The 19480-nt window shown below is 51.8% G+C and overlaps 2 protein-coding genes and 1 long non-coding RNA gene across 4 annotated transcripts in view; 2 read left to right on the forward strand and 1 right to left on the reverse strand.

Annotated features, from left to right (window-relative positions):
• Window positions 1-8754, forward strand: LOC104691291 (putative P2Y purinoceptor 10). The gene is made up of 2 exons (XM_010402733.4): window positions 1-623; window positions 5792-8754. The coding sequence occupies exon 2, from the start codon at window positions 5794-5796 to the stop codon at window positions 6814-6816; it is 1023 nt and encodes a 340-aa protein (XP_010401035.1). The 5' UTR covers window positions 1-623; window positions 5792-5793; the 3' UTR covers window positions 6817-8754.
• The window catches only part of LOC120412034, a 24860-nt gene continuing 6020 nt past the window's right edge, over window positions 641-19480 (reverse strand). The window contains exons 2-3 of the long non-coding RNA XR_005604695.1: window positions 2738-2827; window positions 641-1818 (exon numbers count right to left, since the gene is read on the reverse strand). This is a non-coding gene — a long non-coding RNA (uncharacterized LOC120412034). The remainder of the gene's footprint in view (window positions 1819-2737; window positions 2828-19480) is intronic.
• LOC104691292 (putative P2Y purinoceptor 10) lies at window positions 12354-18121 on the forward strand. Of its 2 annotated transcripts, XM_019287805.3 has the most exons (3): window positions 12354-12752; window positions 14255-14327; window positions 15947-18121. In XM_019287805.3, the coding sequence occupies exon 3, from the start codon at window positions 15997-15999 to the stop codon at window positions 17110-17112; it is 1116 nt and encodes a 371-aa protein (XP_019143350.2). In that variant the 5' UTR covers window positions 12354-12752; window positions 14255-14327; window positions 15947-15996; the 3' UTR covers window positions 17113-18121. The 2 variants fall into 2 exon arrangements, with proteins under 2 accessions (XP_019143350.2, XP_010401036.2); XM_010402734.4 differs by lacking the exon at window positions 14255-14327 and having other exon boundaries at window positions 12355-12752.

Below are 19480 nucleotides of genomic sequence, written 5' to 3' on the forward strand. Positions count from 1 at the left end.
GATACAGCGAGTGTAAACTGAGCTGGAAACTTATTCAGTTCAGCAGAAATGTCAGGCAAGGCTCACGCTGTGCTAAAAAAAGCTATTGGGAAGTCGGGCCTCAGCTGCAAGAGGATTGAGCAGGAGCAGAGCACCCAGCAGGTCCCCAGCCCCGGGGGCAGGAGGGGACAGCAGGGCTGAGCTGCCAGGCAGGAGCAGGCAGAAACCTCGGGAGCGTTTCCATGGTCTGCTCAGAGCTGCGCTTGGAGAGGAGGAAGAGTTGGAGGGGAGGAAGAGCTGGAGAGGAGGAAAGGGTGCCCTGTGCCCAGCTCCACTTGGGATCTTCCCAGTGGGTGCCGAGCCAACCTGGCAGAGACACCGGACAGAAAACACCTGGGACAAAAGCACATAACCCCATTTTGGGGTCATTGTGGGGACACCTGAACAGGACTGAGCTGGCGGGGCTGGGAGCAGAGAGGGGCAGCAGAGGGTCCCAGCAGAGGGGCAGGGCTGGAGCAGCACCTTTTGTGGCACCTCGTGATGTCACCCAGGTCCCCTCGCTCGTGTAAACAGCGGCGCAGGGGACATTCCACTTCCTCCTGAGCGCTCACTCGGCTGCGCTGAGCACGGCTGTGCCTGCAAAGGTAAGGCTGCTTTAAACCCTCTCCTTGGGGTCTAGAACGGCGCCCGTGCTGCTTCCTGCAGAAACCTCCCTCTCCCCGGGCTTTTCCTTAGGGGGTGGCTCTTGCCAGGAGATTTGTGGCACTTGGAGCCCCGCAGCAGCGGCAGCCTCTGCTCTCCTCGTGTGCCAGCGCTCTGGGTGAACACATGGAGGAGTTCAAACAGCGGCTGCTGCGCCTGCAAAAACACAAATGTCAGGCGTGGGCAATTAGCGGCGCTGCAACTGTTCTCCGGTGTCATTAATAGCGATTATTTCCTTCTTTTGCCTGATTCCTCCGGGAATATATTTTATTTTAAAGTCGTACTTGACAGTAAGGGTAACGTGCAAATCTGTTTTTTTCCAATGGTGATTTATGTTGCCGTAAAATAAAATCCATGTGCTGCCCATCTTTGTGCCATCCAGGGCTCTGTGAGTGAGCAGCGACAGGAGGAAATTAATACTAGTGAGGGGACACAAGATGACAAAAAGAGCAGGATTGCTTGGACTTGCTTTTGCTAATGAGAATCCTGAAGTGGTTTTAATTCCTAATTCAGACTGCAGTCACTGCTCTGGGTTAAAACTTAACTTCGTGGGCTGAAGCTTTTAAACTTGACTTCATGGGCTGAAGGTTTTAAACTTCATGGGCTGAAGGTTTTGAGCTTGACTTCATGGGCTGCAGGTTTGCAGCTGTACTTTGTAAAAGGTGCTTTTCTGCTGGCTTTGCTTTCATCTGCACCAGCAGCTCAGCTCTGCTGGGAGCCCAGCAAACAGCCCGTGGGGGTGGTCACAGACAGGATTTAGAGTGGGTGGCCCTTGAAACTGAGATTTCTGCAAGTGGATCAAGAGGGAATCTCTCAGAAGGTGCATCAGGATGTCAGGATCTGCAGGAGGGGATTCCTCGGCAGGCTGGAGCAGGAGCTGTGCAGGGACAGTGGGTTCTTTTCAAGGGCGTGTTTTTGGGGTCAAGTAAAAGTGCTGGGATTTTGGCCCCGGTGCCAGCATCATCAGCCATGGCAACTACATCCCATGATGGAAGTGCATCTGTGGGACAGCCCTTGCCCAGCCTGGAGGCAGCGCTCTGAGGGGGCTGTTGGTGTCTCTGCTGGAGCTGCAGGGAGGAGCTCCAGCAGTGCTGCAGAACAAAAAGACCGCAGACAACCCAGACCCGCTCTTTTTCTCTGAAAGAAAACAAAAAAAAGCACATTTAGCCGTAGAAAGTTCCACTGAGTGCAGAGGTGCTACCCTGGTGTCATGGCCATGCACTGAGGGCAGAGCATGGAGATATTTGTGCTCCAATCAAATCAATTAACCTGGCTCTGATGGGCACCTCAGACAGATCCAGGACTGTGGAATTACATCCCTGTGATTCTCAGCCTATCCAGATGAACATCTTTTTCCTAGAAATGCCATGCTTAGCTTCCAAAGCTCCAGTAATAACACACTCACTTCTTATATCCTTACTGCAACAGCATCAGGGATACAGAATCTCACAAAAATATAAAAAATAGTGGTTGGATCTCAGCATGTTTATTTGCTACCAATTGTAAAAATAATCACATTCTGAAAGCAGTGTTGCAGTGGGAGCTGCCTGTCTGCAAGATGTAAATGAGCACTGATGAAATCTACTGGAGCTTTTTCACACCCACCACGAAGTAAAGGACATTGGAGATGTAATTTTAGGACCCTCAGTGGTATCTCGAGTGTTTGCTTTTGTGCACAGGTGGGAAGAGAAGGAGTTGCTGTGGGATTAAGCCTCAGTCTCAGCCAAAGTGAGAGGAAAGGCAGAAATGCAGTAGTTTTGTGGTGTCCTGTGAGTGTCTGGGTGCATTTTGTTTAAAGAGATGGTTTAATCTCGTTATGTTTTTATGGCTTTGTAATGAAATCATTCATCCTCAGAAAGCGCCCTGCTGATGAGCCAGCAGACACCACCCCTGTGCATATTAATTGTGTTACTGTATTAATTGTGTGCACTGCCAGCCAGATCACCCTGCTCAGACCCTGAGTTCCCTGAATGCAGAGAGGGATTTTCTGACTCCAGGGCATCCACCTCCTGTTCCCTGAGTTAGATCTGCTGGGTTGGTGGGGCTGGGACATCACCTGCAGGGTGGGTTTTGTAACCTCTTGGTTCCAAGGTTCGCCACAGCTCCATGATCTCCATCAAAGTGCAGCTTTTCGGGACTCTTCTACCTGCAAATTGAATCACAGAATCATTTAGGTTGGAAAAGACCTTTAAAGATCATCAGCAAAGATACCAGCAACCAGGCCCACTCCTGGGAGCAATTTCTTCCCTAACATCAGTTATTCAGCAACTCTGGATGTTTTCAGTTTGGGATCTTCCTAAATGATGGCAACATGGACTCATCAGAGCTCCCACTGCTGCCACTCAGACAATACTTGGGGTGAGAAAAATAGCGTAGAGGGCAAAGAAACGAAATTTGGATGAACTCTGACACCTTGTGGACAATTAGCAGACGAAGGTGATGGACAAGGGGGAAGCTCTCCATGCTCTGGGCTCCCCCAGGGCCTCAGGCTCCTGCCTGGGCAGGGTTTGTCCCACCAGAGAGCCAAGGCTGAGCTCTAGGATGGAGTGTGTGCCCTCAGCATCACCCCCGTGTTCCAGGGACACATCCTGGACACGGCAGTTTGCCCAAAAACCTCTGTTCAGAGCCCAATTTGAGTCAGCAGCCCTTCACCCCATTACCTCAATTGTCCTTAGTGTCACATGAGACCTAAGTCACAGAAGCACGGAATATTCTGGGTGGGAAGGGACCAAATAAGGCCTAACTGTATTTAAGGACCGTGCTAAGCAAATTGGTTTCTGTCACTCATTGGACTGAAGAACAAGCACACACTGGGCAGCATTTAATTAGACAATTAATTATAAAAGTGTCTTTAAAGTATAACATTTTGCAGATGTACCTAATCCTGTGTGGTTGTAATGGCCATCAACCAGCTGTGTCTGGAGGAGCAGCAGGCAGGCCATCCAGCTTTGATAGCCAAGGAAATCCAGGCGCACGGGGACTTGGAAAATGGTTTCTTGGCAAACGGGGAGGTGACCCGAAGGGACAGAAGGTGCAGTGGGCAGTGCTCTTACCAGAGACAAGAGCAGCAGGTGGCCATGGCCAGCTGGACAACAGCTGGAAAGGGATGAAACCTCCCAAGCAGCAGAAATTCACAGCTCTCCCAGGAAATGGGGTGTAACCCATGCCCACCACTCTGAGGGGAGGAACACCCCAGTGCTCAGCTCCATTCCCTCTTCACTCCCTTTCCCGACAACTCCAGGATGGAGAGCAGGAGGCCTCCAGTGCTGCTTCTCAGGGGAGATAAATCCATGAGCCAGATGAATCTTTCTCCTGTGTTTCCAGCACAGTTCGTGCCTCTTCTCTCCTCATGGGCCTGTTTTGGCCTCATGGCAGGCGCAAGGCTGTAGTGTCCTGGGATGGGGCTGCTGGGGAACACGGAGCAGAGCATCTTGTCCCAGAGCTCTGTGTGGGGAGGGGGACTGGGAGGGAGCTGGAGGGACAAAACCAGCTCTGAGGGCCTGGGTTCCAGCATTTTGGTGAGGGAAGGGGATGAGCCAGAGAGTTTCCTGAGGGCAACGCTTCCCTGATGCTCGGAGCAGCTGGAGCTGCTAAAGCTGGGGCTGCTGCAGGAGATAAACACACAGACCTGGATTTTTGAAGGCTGTGGGAACATGAAAGAGAAGCTGGGAAAGAAAAGCAAGAATCTGTTTGGGGAGCCTGCAGGAGCAGCTACCAGGCCCTGCTCACTGCCCATGTCCCATGTGGGACCTTGCTGCATGTGGGTGTTTTGGGGGCTGAATCCCAACCCTTCCATGGCAGCCTGGAGCAGTGTCTGGATGAGCTGCCAAATGCAAGCACCACAACGATTAAGGGGCTGAAAACCCAGCTATTTGTGCTCTGTGTCACTGAGAGCTCTAAACTCAACACTTTTGGTAACACGAAGGAAAAAGCTTTAGTAACAGGGTGGGAGTTACTAATTTCTACCTACAGAGACAGTTTTTCTGGCAATTGCCCCCTGCAGGAAATGAGTCAGAGGAGTGAATCAGTGTCTGCAGTGCCACATGAAGCTGATTTTCGGTTTTAACTGTTATATTCAACACGGGAGGGAATCAGTGTAATGAGAATTATAACCCTGGGAGGAAACCCCCGATAAACCCCAACTCTTCCTGCCTGTGTCGCCTTACTGAGGACAAGTTGCCAAGCCTACTGGTCCCAGTTACAAAAGCTGGCAAGAGAAAGGTGGCCCAACAGTTGAACACGTGGCATTTTGCTGATGGCTGAGAGGCAGAAATTGGCAGTACCTAAAAAATAAAATTATCTGACGGAAAAAAGAGTCAGACTGAGGCTGCCATGGTGATGAGAAATAGAAGTTGGTGGCGTGACCAGGTCTCTGTGTGTTCCATCAGCCTAAATACATTAACAGAACCCTTCAGGAGCACTGGCTGTGTTCGTAACAGTCACATTTTCCACACCCACTCCCTGCTACTCTTTTCCATGTGGTTTGTGCCCATAATGCCAGAGAAAGTGGATCCATTAGGTCCTCTGAGGGGCTCAGGAGACCTGTTCCCCACATAATGCCCAACACAGCCCAACATATCCCTGGAAGTGCTCAAGCCCAGGTTGGATGGGGCTTGGAACAGCCTGGGATAGTGGAAGGTGTCCCTGCCCATGGCAGGGGGTGGGACTGGATGGGCTTTAAGGTTCCCTCCAACCCAAATTATTCCATGATTCAGTGCTTGGCACCCACACTCTGATCGTTGGGCCATGACCATGATGGAGGCTGGGATATGGCCCACCTTTCATCCATGTATTCCAGCTCCCAGAGACCAAACCACAGGAGACCTTGAGGAGATGGCCAAAGGACAGGCAGCTTGTCCTGCTGCCCGTGTTCAGTGTGGCACAGCTTCACTGCTGCTCCTGGGACTGACACACCAGGAATGGTCTCCCACATCTGTGGGAACAGTGGGATTCCTGACAGGGCGGCTCTGAACACGATACCAGGATGTTTCATGCAGACATCATTCCCAAACCTCTGCTTTGTGCCAGACAGCCAAATGGGAATTGCAGACGTGAGTATTGACAACTCTTGCAGTGCCTTTGCCTTCACAGCCCATTTTCCTCTCCACAGGAATGACCCTCCTGCCCTACACCACCACAGCCTCTTCCAGCAACCCAGTCATGACCCAGAGCAACCAGAGCTGCTCCTCTCCCGACAACTCCTTCAAGAGCACCCTCTATGCCACCACCTACACCCTCATCTTCATTCCAGGGCTGCTGGCCAACAGTGCTGCCCTGTGGGTCCTGTGCCGCTTCATCAGCAGGAAGAGCAAAGCCGTCATCTTCATGATCAACCTGGCCGTGGCTGACCTGGCCCACGTCCTCTCACTGCCCCTGCGCATCTACTACTACATCAACCACACCTGGCCCTTCGGGGATGTCCTGTGCTTGCTGTGCTTCTACCTGAAGTACCTCAACATGTACGCCAGCATCTGCTTCCTCACCTGCATCAGCATCCAGCGCTACTTCTTCCTGTACCACCCCTTCCGAGCCAAGGACTGGAAGCGCCGCTACGACGTGGCCATCAGCACCCTGGTCTGGCTCGTGGTGGGGGTGGCCTGCGTGCCCTTCCCCATCATGAGGAGCCACGGGCTGGAAAAAAACACCAACTCCTGCTTTGCCGACCTGCAGGTGAAGCCGATCGACAGCAAGGTGGGCACGGTGCTGATGACCGGTACCGCCGAGCTCCTGGGCTTCGTGGGCCCGCTCGTCATCATCTTATACTGCACTTGGAAAACAAGAGACTCCATCCGGGGCTTCCACATCCCGCAGGAAAACAGCGGGGAGAGGCGGAAGGCCCTCAGGATGGTTTCCATGTGCGCCATTGTGTTCTGTGTGTGTTTTGCTCCCTACCACATCAACTTCTTCTTCTACATGTTGGTGAAGGAGAAAGTCATCACCGACTGCTTCCTGAGCACCATCACGCTCTACACCCAGCCCTTCTGCCTGAGCCTCGCCAGCTTCGACTGCTGCTTGGATCCCATCATCTACTTCTTCATGACTTCTGAGTTCCAGGAACAGATTTCCAGGCACAGCAGCATGGCCATCCGGAGCCGGCTCATGAGCAAAGAGAGCGCCTCGTCAATGAAAGAATGACAAGAAAGCCACCCGGAAAAAATGAAGGTATTCGATATGAAATCTGAGACTGGTCTGGGATACTCCATTACCAACTCTGTTGTGGAAGATCCTGCAGGTTTATCCAGGGGAATTTTGTGGCAGTGGAATTTTTTCAGTGTATAGAAGATAAAACTCCATCTAAGACTGGTAGGTTGGAATCCGGTGAGTCACCCAACTGGTGTGACCATTCCCCCACTGTGCCACCCACACCTGACCTCGCTGGACTAGAAAACACACAGGAGGGAGTGACAAAACTTTTACTGGGAAATGGTGGAAAAGTCCCAGACTTTTCTTCTATTTTCCCAGTTCCAGGCTCTATGCTCAAGCCAGAGACAATCCCACATCCGTACACTGACGTCTGCTGAAGGATCTTCTCTGGGAAAACCACACAAGAACCTGAAACTGGCCAGTGGCAACCAAAGGACATTGTGGTTTGTGCAGTGAGGGCTGTGGACAGGTGAAGGTGTGCAGCTGGTTTCCATGTGCTCCTGGGTTTAGCACATCCCACTGGTCACCAGTGACCTCTGTTCCCCTTTTCCCTCTGCTCCCCCTCCCGCTCTGCTCCTCCTTTCCCTCCTCACCCAGCTCTGTTTGCTCCCTAATTGCTGACACATCCCAGAATTTGCACCCGCAGCTGGTGCAAGACCCTCTGCAAGACAAATTCTCCTCAAACATCCAGAGAGTGGCACCTTCCCTTGCTCCAGGTGACTTTCTTCCCCTCCAAGCTGGCAAGGGGGACATGTGTAGGTGGCTTTTGCCTTTGGACCCCCTTGGGGCAGGACTGTGGTGGTCCTGGGGTCAGTGCAGGTGGGTTTGATGGTGCTGGTGGTACCTCACTCTCTTCTGTGTGTGGTCCAGAGGTACCTGAGATGAATCTGCCCCAAAAAAGCTCAGCTCAACCCATTCAGTTCATGCAACTTTTAAAAAAGAGAGGAATCCTTTGCCAAGGTGATTTCACTGACAGAGCAGAAGATACGTTCATAAATTATTGTGATTTTTTTCCACCAGGTCCTGTCGTGATCTTAATGTTTACATTTTTAGGTAGCTATGCAAAGCAGCGACAAGGAAGGATTAATTTACCCCTTATTTTTAATTAGTTACACCTCTTCAGCCGAGTCCACCCACTCTGTAACTTCAAGGGTATCTCATGATACCTGGGGATGGATTTGGCTGAACAGTCACCAATTTATTGCCTTTGGAAATCTATTTTCAAAAGAATGTGGACAGTTTGTACAGTCTTGCAACAAAACCAGAAGAAATACCAGAAACACTTGCTATGTGTATTTTAACTCCAACCATTCAATCCCACTGAGTTACATCTTAGCTCAGCCAAATATTTCCTGTATGTTGTGTTTTCCCACTTCTCTGTTTTACAAAAAAATGGGGAAAAGCCAAGAATTAAGGTTTAAACAACCATTTCCCTGGAGTTTCTCTAAAAGGCAATGACACCTATTACATACAATAAGCTCTCATAGTTCTCCTCCCAGGTGTGAGAAGAAGATTTTGGGCTGAGTAGGATGCGCTGGAGTCGATGGAAATGTTCTCTCTGATGTCACTGGCACAATAAACGTTTACGCTCTGCAAGGAGCCCCCTTCCAAAGGGGTGGATGCTCACGGACAGAGTTAACCTCACACAATTCAACTGTTGTCAGTTCAGGAGTCTCTCGTAAGCTACACTCTGTATAAAGTTGTCAGGGCATGACACTTCAGTTTCAGTGCTTGTTTTGAGGATTTTTATAGACCTTGCTCAGCCACCACGTGCCTGGGAGCTGCTTCCTGTCCCTTCATTTTCGCACCCTTTTCCCCTTGATCAGGTGAAAACAAGCTGAGGGCACTTACGAGAACTCTGTAGCTCATTCTGTGGGTTTTACTTCCCAAGAACTGATGCTCAAAAAAATAAAGGCTGTTTTGCAAACATCTGCTGAGTTTTGTAGTCATCACTGGTACCTGGAAAACTGTTTGGGATCAGCTCCTCCTGGGATCAGGGTTCAAGCAATGGAGAGCAACTTTTATTATTCTTTAACAGATTTGTTGCTTGTTTTTACTCTGAATAGTGGTAATTTATTTCATTTTTAAACCTGCCACACTTGTATTAGATTTAGGAGTACTTTGAGGATGGGAAGGTGTCCTGGACAGTGGAAGATGGACATGGCGTGGGAACACCCGCTCCAGCTGCTGAGTGTCCAGGAGCAACAGTGGCTCTCATGCCCATCATCTTAGCATGGATTTGGTGTTTCCACCAGTGATAACGTTCTCCATCTCCAGGATGGCATCTCCAAGCACCTCAGCTGCCCCCATTTTCCTGCCTCACTCACCCTCTGAACTTCCTCAGGCTCCCCAAAATGCTCCTTTTCCATACTGCAGCCCCAGCCTGTGAGGAAAGGTCACACACTCAATACTTTCAGTCCTATGGTGTGCAGGGGACCACACAACTGCGACTAAAGCTCTTTTCTGGTGTGGGGGAAAGTGCCCTGGTTTTGGTTGGGGCAGAGCTAAACCACCTCTGTGGGGTTCAGCTGCCAGATGGGATTAAACCACCAGAGAAAGTCAGTCAGGCTGGGCCAGCCTAGGGAGCAACAGCTCAGAGCAAAGAGAGATCAGGGAAAACCTGCACTTTTCCAAAAGTTCAAGATGATCCATTTGGCCTCCACAAACCCCAGAGTCTTTAGTTCAGGTCTTCCAAAACCTCAGCATACATCTCAAGAGAAGAACAGGCACTGCAGTGAGGAGGAGAGTATTCCAGCTGCCTTCCCAGCTGGCTGGTGCTGGATCTGACCCAGGCCCTGGGCTGCAGGGGCTGCTTTGCCTCACACATTCAGAGGCACAACAAGCCTGGCTCAGGTTCCTGTAATTCACCCCATTTCCTGTGACCAAAAAACATGTTTATTATTTTGACAAGAGGAAATATAATTTCATGATGTTGCTCCTGGATTATCTCTCGTGCTGGTCCCACTGCTCAGACTCACCAGCAGGAAAAGACTTTTCTTCCTCCTTGGGCAGAAAAAAAAGCTGTTTTTACAGGGATGCCACAGAAAGGCAGAGTCCAACCAAATCAAGAGGTTGGGTACAGCTCCACAGGTGCGTGAAGATGGATCTGAAGGGCTCCTGGGGCTGGAGCATCTCACCCTGAAGGGAACTGCTCAGGATGGAGATGTGGTGAGGTCTCCAAGCCCCCTGCACTGGCCCAGTGCCTGTCCCCAGGGCACAGCCCTGGGCAAACACATTTCTTTTCCTCTAGAACATGAGCCATTCAGCTTTTAACAGAAGCAAATGTGTTTCTCTGCAGTGCCACCCCATCCTAACCAGGAGCAGAGGTCTGGTATCTCCTCTCCTGCTTGAAAGGGCCCTCCCGTGCATGACAACAAACATATTTGGAAGGAACTCCCGAGGGATTTAAAGCCTTTCTGCAGCTTCTGGTTGTGAGCTGCAGGATCTTGCAGTACCTCTTGCTTCCCTTAAATGAAAGTACCAGCTCTCTGCCCGGAGGAAAACCAAAATATGCTGGAAATGCAGGATAACGACTCCACAGCCAGTTCAAAACTGTGAAACCACTTCATCACACTTAAAAGATTTTGGGGATGACTGGCGCATTTTAACCGGAAATGCTGGGGTTGTGGATTAGACAAAGGCTTAGCCCAAAAAAGTAATGGAGGGATTGACAATTGCTTGCTGTAAAATAAATTGGAGCTTCCCAAAATGCTGTCCCTGCAGAGAGCTCTGTGTGACAGCGAGAGGACAATGAGCTGGGGGCTCCCCCGGCCCCGCTCAGCTCCCTGCACAAGGGTGAAGCCGCTTTGTGTGAACAAGCCTCCTCCTCCTCCTGCTTTTCATACATCCTTCAGGTGCATCCTGTCAGATATTCTCAATGCTGAGCGCTTGAGAGATGCTGATCATCCGCGTTTGGCCTCCCGCCCACAGGAGACCAGGCTGCAGGAGAAGAGACCTTTATCTGGAGGCCTTAGATAAAGTCTCACAGTTATTAAAAACGTTATTTAAAATTCCTTTGTGCCTTCTGCCTTTGAAAGCAGAACGTTGCCAAGTGTGAAAGGCACGTTAGTGTTGGGGATGAGTCAGAGAAACAGAAATGCTAAACAAAAACTTGCCCAGGTTGAAAGAAGAAAGGAGAGGTTGACCCCTGTGTGTTGAAGGATGAGCCTTGAGGTTTGTTTGCCCCTCAGATTTTCATGGCCAGGAATGTTGTGATCTTCTGCAAAAGCTGTCCAAAAAGCCAAGGAGTGGAAGAAGGGCTCAGCTTGGCTACAAACCCCTCGCTTGGGTCTGACGTCCACTGGTCTCTCCTTCCCCAGCAGCACAGCTGGAAACAAACACCTAAAAATAGGGCTCAGGGATGGCTGGATACACTGCTGCAGACACAGAAATAGGATGTCCCGGGCAGGATATCCTGATAAAACAGCCCCTTCTCTCTGGGATTAACCTCTGCCCTCTGGAGAGGGATGGGGCACAGTGCCAGCCTCCCTTCTGTGCTCTGTGAACACTCCACAAACACACGAGCACCTCTCCTTCTTCCCAGGATCAGCACCAGCTGCTGGAAGAGATGCACAGGAAGAAAACAAGAAAACCGGGAGTGATAAACAGCTCTTGCATGTCCCAAATCCTCTGCGATGAGAGCCATGGGGATTTAGGGTGCCCAGAGAAGCTGTGGCTGCCCCATCCCTGGAAGTGTCCAAGGCTGGACAGGACTTGGAACAACCTGGGATAGTGGGAGGTGTCCGTGCCCATGGCAGGGGCGCTGGAATCAGAGAGTCTTTAAGGTCCCCAATCCAAATCACTCTCAGATTCCATGATTTCTTGGCACAAGGAGACCTGGCAGCTGAGTGAGTGGCAGAGCTCTGGTGCACTCCTGATCCCAGCCCCTGAGTAACCCCTGGTAACTAAAGGTTTTAAGAGCTTCCTCCCTTTGTTTCTCTTCCACCATTCTGTTCCTGTTAATTTTGTGAGGTCACAGAGCCATTTACAAAAAATAGAGTAAGAATATTTCTATTTTTACATCACCTCCAGGAAGGGAAAGTTGCCAGCAGCCAAATTATCTGTCCAAGCCCTGGGCCATGAGCTGTGACCCTGCATATCAGGTAAAACTGCTCAGCTGGAAAAGAGGCAGCTCAGAAGAAGTCACACCATGAAGTTACACCACTTGTTCAGCCACGCAGGAAGGAGGTCACACTCAGCAGGCAGAAAAACAGCTAAAACCCCTATATATGTGCATAGATATAGGAAGGGAATTAAAGGAGACAAAAAGAAAAAGATCGGGAATGATGCACATCATGGTTTTTTTAAACAACAGTATTTTGGGAAAATCTCCACCTTAAACCATCACATTATTTCAGGAATAAAGTCCAAACCCTCCAGCTTTAGCCTGCAGCCTTGATAGTCTGAGGCTAACCAAGCTTCCAAGAAAATGAGGGAAAATTACTCCCTTCCAGTAACTTACACTGGCAGAGTGCTCGGTTTTCCTTCAGCGAGCACTTATTGGGAGGTTACTTCTGTATTTTACAGCTCTTCCCAGGCACAGTGACCGTGGAGAGCAGCAGGAGCAGCCGGAGGGAAGGGCACCATCCCCTCCCACAGCCCCTGTGCCCAGAGGCGACAGAAATCCATGGTCTCCATCCCTGGGCACTGGCACCAAACGACGTCATCGCCTTCCCAGCGGCTTTAACGTCATTAACTGCACACGTTTGGTGTGGAGAAGAGAAACAAAATACAGGATTTCCTGTTCTGCAGCCACTGGACCGGGCTGCAGATGCCGGCAGGATTCCAGCGCTCCGAAAACATGTGGAAGTTAAGCGAGGAGGCGCTGGGACTGCTGAGAAAATCAGTGGGAAATAAAAGCAGGACGCTGGCTGCTCCTGCTCCCTAGCACGGCTATGACCCCCCCGGAGCATGGGAAGCACAGGAAGGTGAGTGGCATTTCTGCTCTTTTCTTCAGGGGACTGAAACCGGCACAGTTTTAGCAAGTTTATCACTTCTTTGTAGTTCTCCAAGAGATGGTATCGGGCAGGAGCTGGTGCAACATCCTCAGCCGCTTCTGCTGTGCCCACAAATTTGTCTCCGAGGGTGGGTGAGGGGAGTCGGTGCCTAGGGCAGGCTGTGGTGTGGGGGAGGACGTGGGGAGAGGCTGTTTTAGCCAAAACCCCTCAATTTTGTCCTTACTGACAGAGGCTGCCGCAAGCGACCAGCTCTATTTACGCATTTCCTATTAGTGCCTAGATTAAACAAACAAAATCATTCCTTACAACTCCAGTGCCAGAGAACTCCATGACTTAAACCAAGACCCTATTTCAAGCCATAAGTGGATTTTTTTTTTTTTTATATTTTCCCAAGCCTGCTTTTCCCACCAGCATCCCAGCACTGAAGGGAGGCAGCTCTGCCCACATCCCCCAGCTTGGAGGGCTCTCCCCAGCCGTGCCTGGAGTTCAGCTTTAGCCTGCGTTGTCCAAGCAGCCCATGGAAAAGATGAGGGCGAGTTTGCCAATGGATCGGGAGCAGTAAATGCAGGAACAGCCCTGTGGTGTGGGGATGGGTGGGGCACAGGCTGATTCACAGGAGCCGGGCGGTTTCCAGCACTGACAGCCACATTCGCCTCCAGGACCAGACACTGCTCCAACGCACTCCAAAAATCAACCCCGGGTGCTCCAAGAGCTGCCTTGGCCTCCTAATTAATTGCAGCGTTATTTGATGTTTGATGAATGGCGGGGCTGCATCCACAGCCAGTGCTCTGACTCCTCGGGCACTGATACTGGGCTCCCTTCTGGAATTTCAGCTGATTAAAGCTCAGCTTTGCCAAAAAAACCCATCCCCTGCTCCTGCCTGTGTTTGAATCCATGCGTGGATGAAATGGGAAAATAAGCAAGGAATGGCAGGAATATTTTATTTGTAAAATTTAAGATTTATAAAGTCGCTGGACAAAACTCTGGCCGGAGCCCATAGGAATGTCTCTGTCCAGACACCACCAGCAGAACAGGGGGAAGCTGGAGGGATTTGGGGCAAAGGGAAAACTGGAAAACAATAAAACATTTACAACTCCACCTTCCCAGGAATTGTTGTAGTGAACAAGCCCAGCCTGACCCCAGCCCAGGGTGGGGCTCTCTGCTGCTTTCCTGCCAGTGCCCTCCAAAGCGCTGCCACCCAAAGCTGTGTCGGGTACCAGGAGTGCCACCCGGCCCTCCCGCCAGGAACAGGCACACCAGGAAAGTCAAAATACATGGGAAAAACCAGCAGGGAGGCTCCCCATGGAAGAGGTGTAGGATCTGGGCTGAGTTGCTTGGCAGGGACACCGGGGCTCTGACCCTTGCCATGAGCCCACACCAAGTGCCACCTCTGTCACTGGACAGCTGTGGTAAGAGCTGGGAACAGCTGCATTCCCCACGCTCCCTGGCAGTTTTCCCTCTCTTTCTTGCAGGGATGTGAAGATCAAGTCCTGCCACCCCTTTCCCAGGGTCAAACAGACAAGTCCCTCATGGATTTTCAGGCAGGTGAGGAGCACAGGGACACTGCCAGGACCAAGGAGCTGTTTCCCAGTATTCCCTCAGCACAGATGTCCCCTCTTCCCTGCCTTTCCCAACTCAGTGGAGCAATCACAAACCTCTGGCACAGTCGGCAACCGAGAGGGGCCTTCACCCAGCAGCCCCAGCTCCACTCCGGCCTTGCTTTGCTTGCAGCCAAAGCCTGGAAGAGCAAGGAAAAGCAAGAAGGCACTTTGGGAAGGGCTCAGTTTGGAAAGCAGGGTGTGAGCACTGACCCTCCTCACACCAGAGCTGAGCGTGGGGGGCAGCCAGCCGAGAGGCCGGGGCTGTATTTTATATATTTATGTGCACATAAAAATATAAAATATCTAAAATAATGATTTCTTTCTGAACCTGAAAACATGGTAAGCCCACCAAAGAGCTGCCCAGGTGAGGAGGAGCAGGATGCAGGAGACTTCATCCTGTACCTTGAAGCATTGGCATGGATTCGCTCCTGGAAATCCATCCCTGTGACAAACTCTGGCTCAGGGCTCTGGGAAACAGCACCATGGCTGCTTCTTAATTAATTACCACTGCTGAGGGGCTGGGTGACAGTGACAGGAGGTGCTGAGGGCTCTGCCAGCCCCAGCTCCAGGCAGGGAAGGGCAGGGCAGGCTGCCCACCCCTCACAGGCTCCATTTCCAAGGGGAAAATCCCACTGCAACCCCTGGGTTTGTATCCTGCTGCTGCCAAATCCCCTCTTCCCAAAAGAACAGATTGTTTCCCATGGGATCTGCTCATGAATGACAAAATCCATCCCCTCTCCAGGGAGCAGCAGGAGCACCTGAACTCCCCGTGACCCGTTAATAAATCCCCTCAGCACTGGGTGAGCTGGGATGAGTAAATGGATGAGAAGAATTTCTACTTTAACTAGAAGGGAGGTGTATTTATCTCCCTGCATGTCCTGAGCAGTTGCTGAAGGATAATTCCTGCTGCTGAGGGATAATTCCTGCTGCCCCAGCGCGATGCCTGCACAATGTGCCGGGAGTGCCGGAATTGAGTTAGCAGGACCAGCAGAGCAACTGGCGTGTGCTTGGCCAGTTATTAACTTATAAATCCAGCCTTAACTCTGGAGCCGGAGCTGATGGATCTGTCTGCAGCTGTCCCCAGCCTCAGCTGCCTGCGGATGTTAATTACTGCCTTTGCTGCCGATTCACATCACATCCCTGCACAGATCTGCAAAGACAGTGCCTAAATCCATTTCAAATCCCTATTTATTTACAGTCCAGCTGAAATTGCTCATAGATGTAGAGCACCAATTTGACAGAGTGTGATGGAAAACTTGATGAATTAAAAGTGGTCCTGGAAAACCCAGGGAGCTGCAGAAGCTCTCTGGCAATAAAGGGAGGGATGTTACGGAGCTCAGTGTGTTCACTGTAATTGGGGCATCTCACGAGATCCCACAGAGCACCTCTGCAAGGAGAGGGTGGAAGATGCCTGGAATCCCTCCCTGGGAGTGGGGTCCCCCTTCCCCACTCACACTCACACTGACTTGCACACACACCCACACACATCTTACTCTTCTGTCCTAAAGCGCATTTACTCCGTGGAGAGATTTTGGCTTTACAGCACCTTTTTCCCCACTCCAGAACGCCTCCCCCTGCCGTGACCGCCCCATGAGTGAAGAGACCCGGCCAGGATGGAGAGCAACGTGTCCTCCGGGAACTGTTCTGACCCCCAGATGTCCTTCCAGTCCACCCTCTACGCCACCACCTACACCCTCATCTTCATCCCGGGGCTGCTGGCCAACAGCGCTGCCCTGTGGGTCCTGTGCCGGTTCCTCAGCAGGAAGAGCAAAGCCGTCATCTTCATGATCAACCTGGCCGTGGCCGACCTGGCCCACGTCCTCTCACTGCCCCTGCGGACTTACTACTACATCAACCACACCTGGCCCTTCGGGAGCTTCCTGTGCCAGGTGTGCTTCTACCTGAAGTACCTCAACATGTACGCCAGCATCTGCTTCCTCACCTGCATCAGCATCCAGCGCTACCTGTTCCTGCTGCACCCCTTCCGAGCCAAGAGCTGGAAGCGCCGCTACGACGTGGCCATCAGCGCCCTGGTCTGGCTCCTGGTGGGGGCCGCCTGCCTGCCCCTCATCATCGTCAGGAGCCCAGCCCTGTCCAACTCCATCAACAGCTGCTTCTCGGACCTTGGCGTGAAGCAGCTCAGCCCAGGGGCCGCCATCGCGCTGGTGACGGTGGCTGAGCTGTTCGGCTTCGTCATCCCCTTCAGCACCATTGCCTGGTGCACGTGGAGGATGTGGCATTCCCTGCGGGACGGCCCCACGGCGCTGCAGGACGCTGGCGAGAAGCGGAAGGCCCTGAGGATGGTCCTCATGTGCGCCGCCGTCTTCTTCATCTGCTTCACCCCCTACCACATCAACTTCCCCTTCTTCATGATGGTGATCGAGAACATCATCCGGGGCTGCGCCGTGCACCGGAGCGCGCTGCGCTTCCACCCCATCTCCCTGTGCCTGGCCAGCCTCAACTGCTGCCTGGACCCTGTCCTCTACTACTTCATGACCTCCGAGTTCCAGGCGCAGCTGCTGCGCCACGGCTGCGTGGCCCTGCGAGCCCGGCTCCCGCCCCGCCGGAGCAGCGCCTCTGGCACCGACACTGCCCACGACATCCGCGTCAGGAAGAGGAATCTCCCTCGCCTCAAGTTCTGGTCTCTTCCCAAGTTCTTTGGCCAAATAAACAGCATGGACATCCCCCCCGTGCCGCCCGACGAGCTGCTGCTGGAGTCCATCTCGTGAGCATCAGCCAGCCCTGTCCGTGCAGGGGCTTCCCAGAGCTGCAGTGAGGACTGGGACACTCTCCAATTGTCCTCGTGTGCTGCAGGTGCCAGGACCTGATCCATAAGGACGTTGTGATGCCAAAAGGTTTGATGGTTGTGTTGTTGCTGCTGGGGACTGTTGCCTTCTATCCCCTCGAAAGCCGTTGTTGATGCTGAAGTTTCTCCTGTGCTGAACTGCAGTGGCTTCAGGTGCCTCATTTCAGGTGTTTCTGTGCTTCTGCATATTTGCCATTTTTGGGAATCCTTCTGAATCCTGAGCTGTGAGTGAGCAGCTCAGCCTTGGCACAGCTCTGGGAATGCCAGCCCCGATCCCGGGTACCTACAGCCACTGTCACCTGGAGCATCCACCACGCTCACACAAGGCTCTGGATCAGGATGGTTCATTATCTCCTCATAAACTGAACCTTTTTCCACTACAAAAATTCCATTGCCTGGGTCCGATCCAGCCTAATCCGGACTGCACGACTATAACTGTACCAAGCAGAGAGTATTAACCTATACCACATCAGTGTTACAGGGAGAGCTCAAACAAACTGGGCTCAGCTCATGCTGCTGGAAAAGGCACCCAGAGCTGAGCAAAGGGATCCACCTGGCTCCTGGCAGCTGCAGGTGCTCGGCTGATTATGGGGGATCAATATTTGGAAGACAAATTGTGATAGATATGCCACGAGCAAAGAGGGAGATGTGACACCTCCCAGGGCACATTAACTCACATTAGAGTTCTGGTGTGAGCTGCAAAAACGGGGACCTGTCGTTGGTGTCTCTTGTGTTGTTGGGAGTCATGTGTTATTTGTCATGTTGCTGACGCATGTGGTTGCACATTAAGATGTTATCCAAACCTTCAGTTTTGCTTTGAACACCAAAAACTATCCCAACCCTCGCTGGGTACAGAGAAAATTTACAAAACTGACTCCAGTACACCCTGAAAGCTTCAAACCCTGAGGAAATAAAAATGATCCCAATGTGTATTTGAGCTTCAGGAGTGTTATTTTAAGTGCTTAGAAATATTTTGCCCCACATCTGCTCTTAGAGCAGTGACATAATTTGGGGGGGACACCCCAGTTTGGGGCTCAGAGAGGCCTCGAACAGTGGCCTGTGCAGGGGTTCTGAGGTCTCCTCCTCCCAAAAAACCCTCAGGGAATTTTATAAGTAAACATAGGCAGAGAGGGATTGATAGAAAACAGCTTTTCCCATGATTGGATGCACATTTCCACCCCGCGCAGCGTTTCTGGGAAGCACGGAATGGGTGGTGGTTTGCCCTCACAGTGCTGAGGCTGGATGGGGGGAGACCAGATGGGAGATCCAGACAAACTGGAGGAATTTGCTTTGGTACTTAAAGTGTGCCAGAGACAGGCAGCAAACCCCGGCAACAGGCAGCAAACGCCGGGAACAGGCAGAAAAGCCGCTGCCCTGAGGCTCATACTGTCCTAAATCTCCTCCTCCTCTCACAAAAAATATAAATAACAAAAGGCCATGTTTTCCTTGTTTGCTGGGGGGGGAGGGCGGGTTGGAAAAAGAGCTTTCAGGGCTGGAAAAATGCTGTTTCAGATGGCCCAAACCCAGCAGCGGGCAGAGGCAAAACAGGAAACCCAAGGAAACCTCACCGATGCCGGGACTGGCTCCAGGCAGCTCCCACAGACAGGACAAGCCACAGCAGCAGGATCTTCACCAGGAGTGTGGCTTTTCCCGGGTGCTTTGGGAATGGCACAACCCCGAAAAGACGGGCTGGGCATCCAGGTGGCCCTCAGTGACCAGAGACAGGTCATTTATAAGCCCCCCTGAGCAACAGCAAATCCTGGATTGTGGCTCCAGCTTCACTAGCAGCACCAGCTCCAGGTTTCCCAGGAGCTCCAGTTCCCACTGGGATTTTGCCAGGTTGTTTTTCAGATTGCTTTTCTGACATTTCTGCAACACAGCTTGCCCTTTCCAAACAGAGCACAGGAAAGAGAAAGCAAACCCAAAACTCTCACTAATCTGTCACGTGGAGACTCAGCATCAAACCCTCCCTCGGGCTGTCCCTGCCCCAGGCACGGGAAATGCAGCAGAAGAATCCCTCGCTGGGTTGGACACCTGGATAGCAGGGATTCTGCTGGGTTTTCTGTAAATCAATCCCTGAAGAAATATCCTTTTCCGGTACAAACTGGTGCTTCCTGCCCTTCCAATGCCTGCCAGCCTCCTGTTTTATCAGTCACAGGATCATCATGGAATGGTTTGCATTGGGAGAGACGTCACAGCTCATCCCATTCCACCCCTGCCATGGGCAGGGACACCTTCCCCTATCCCAGGCTGCTCCAAGCCCCATCCAACCTGGCCTTGGACACTTCCAG

The sequence above is a fragment of the Corvus cornix genome, chromosome 4A, assembly GCF_000738735.6.
Source record: "Corvus cornix cornix isolate S_Up_H32 chromosome 4A, ASM73873v5, whole genome shotgun sequence".
In the NCBI taxonomy this organism is placed as follows: Eukaryota; Metazoa; Chordata; class Aves; order Passeriformes; family Corvidae; genus Corvus; species Corvus cornix.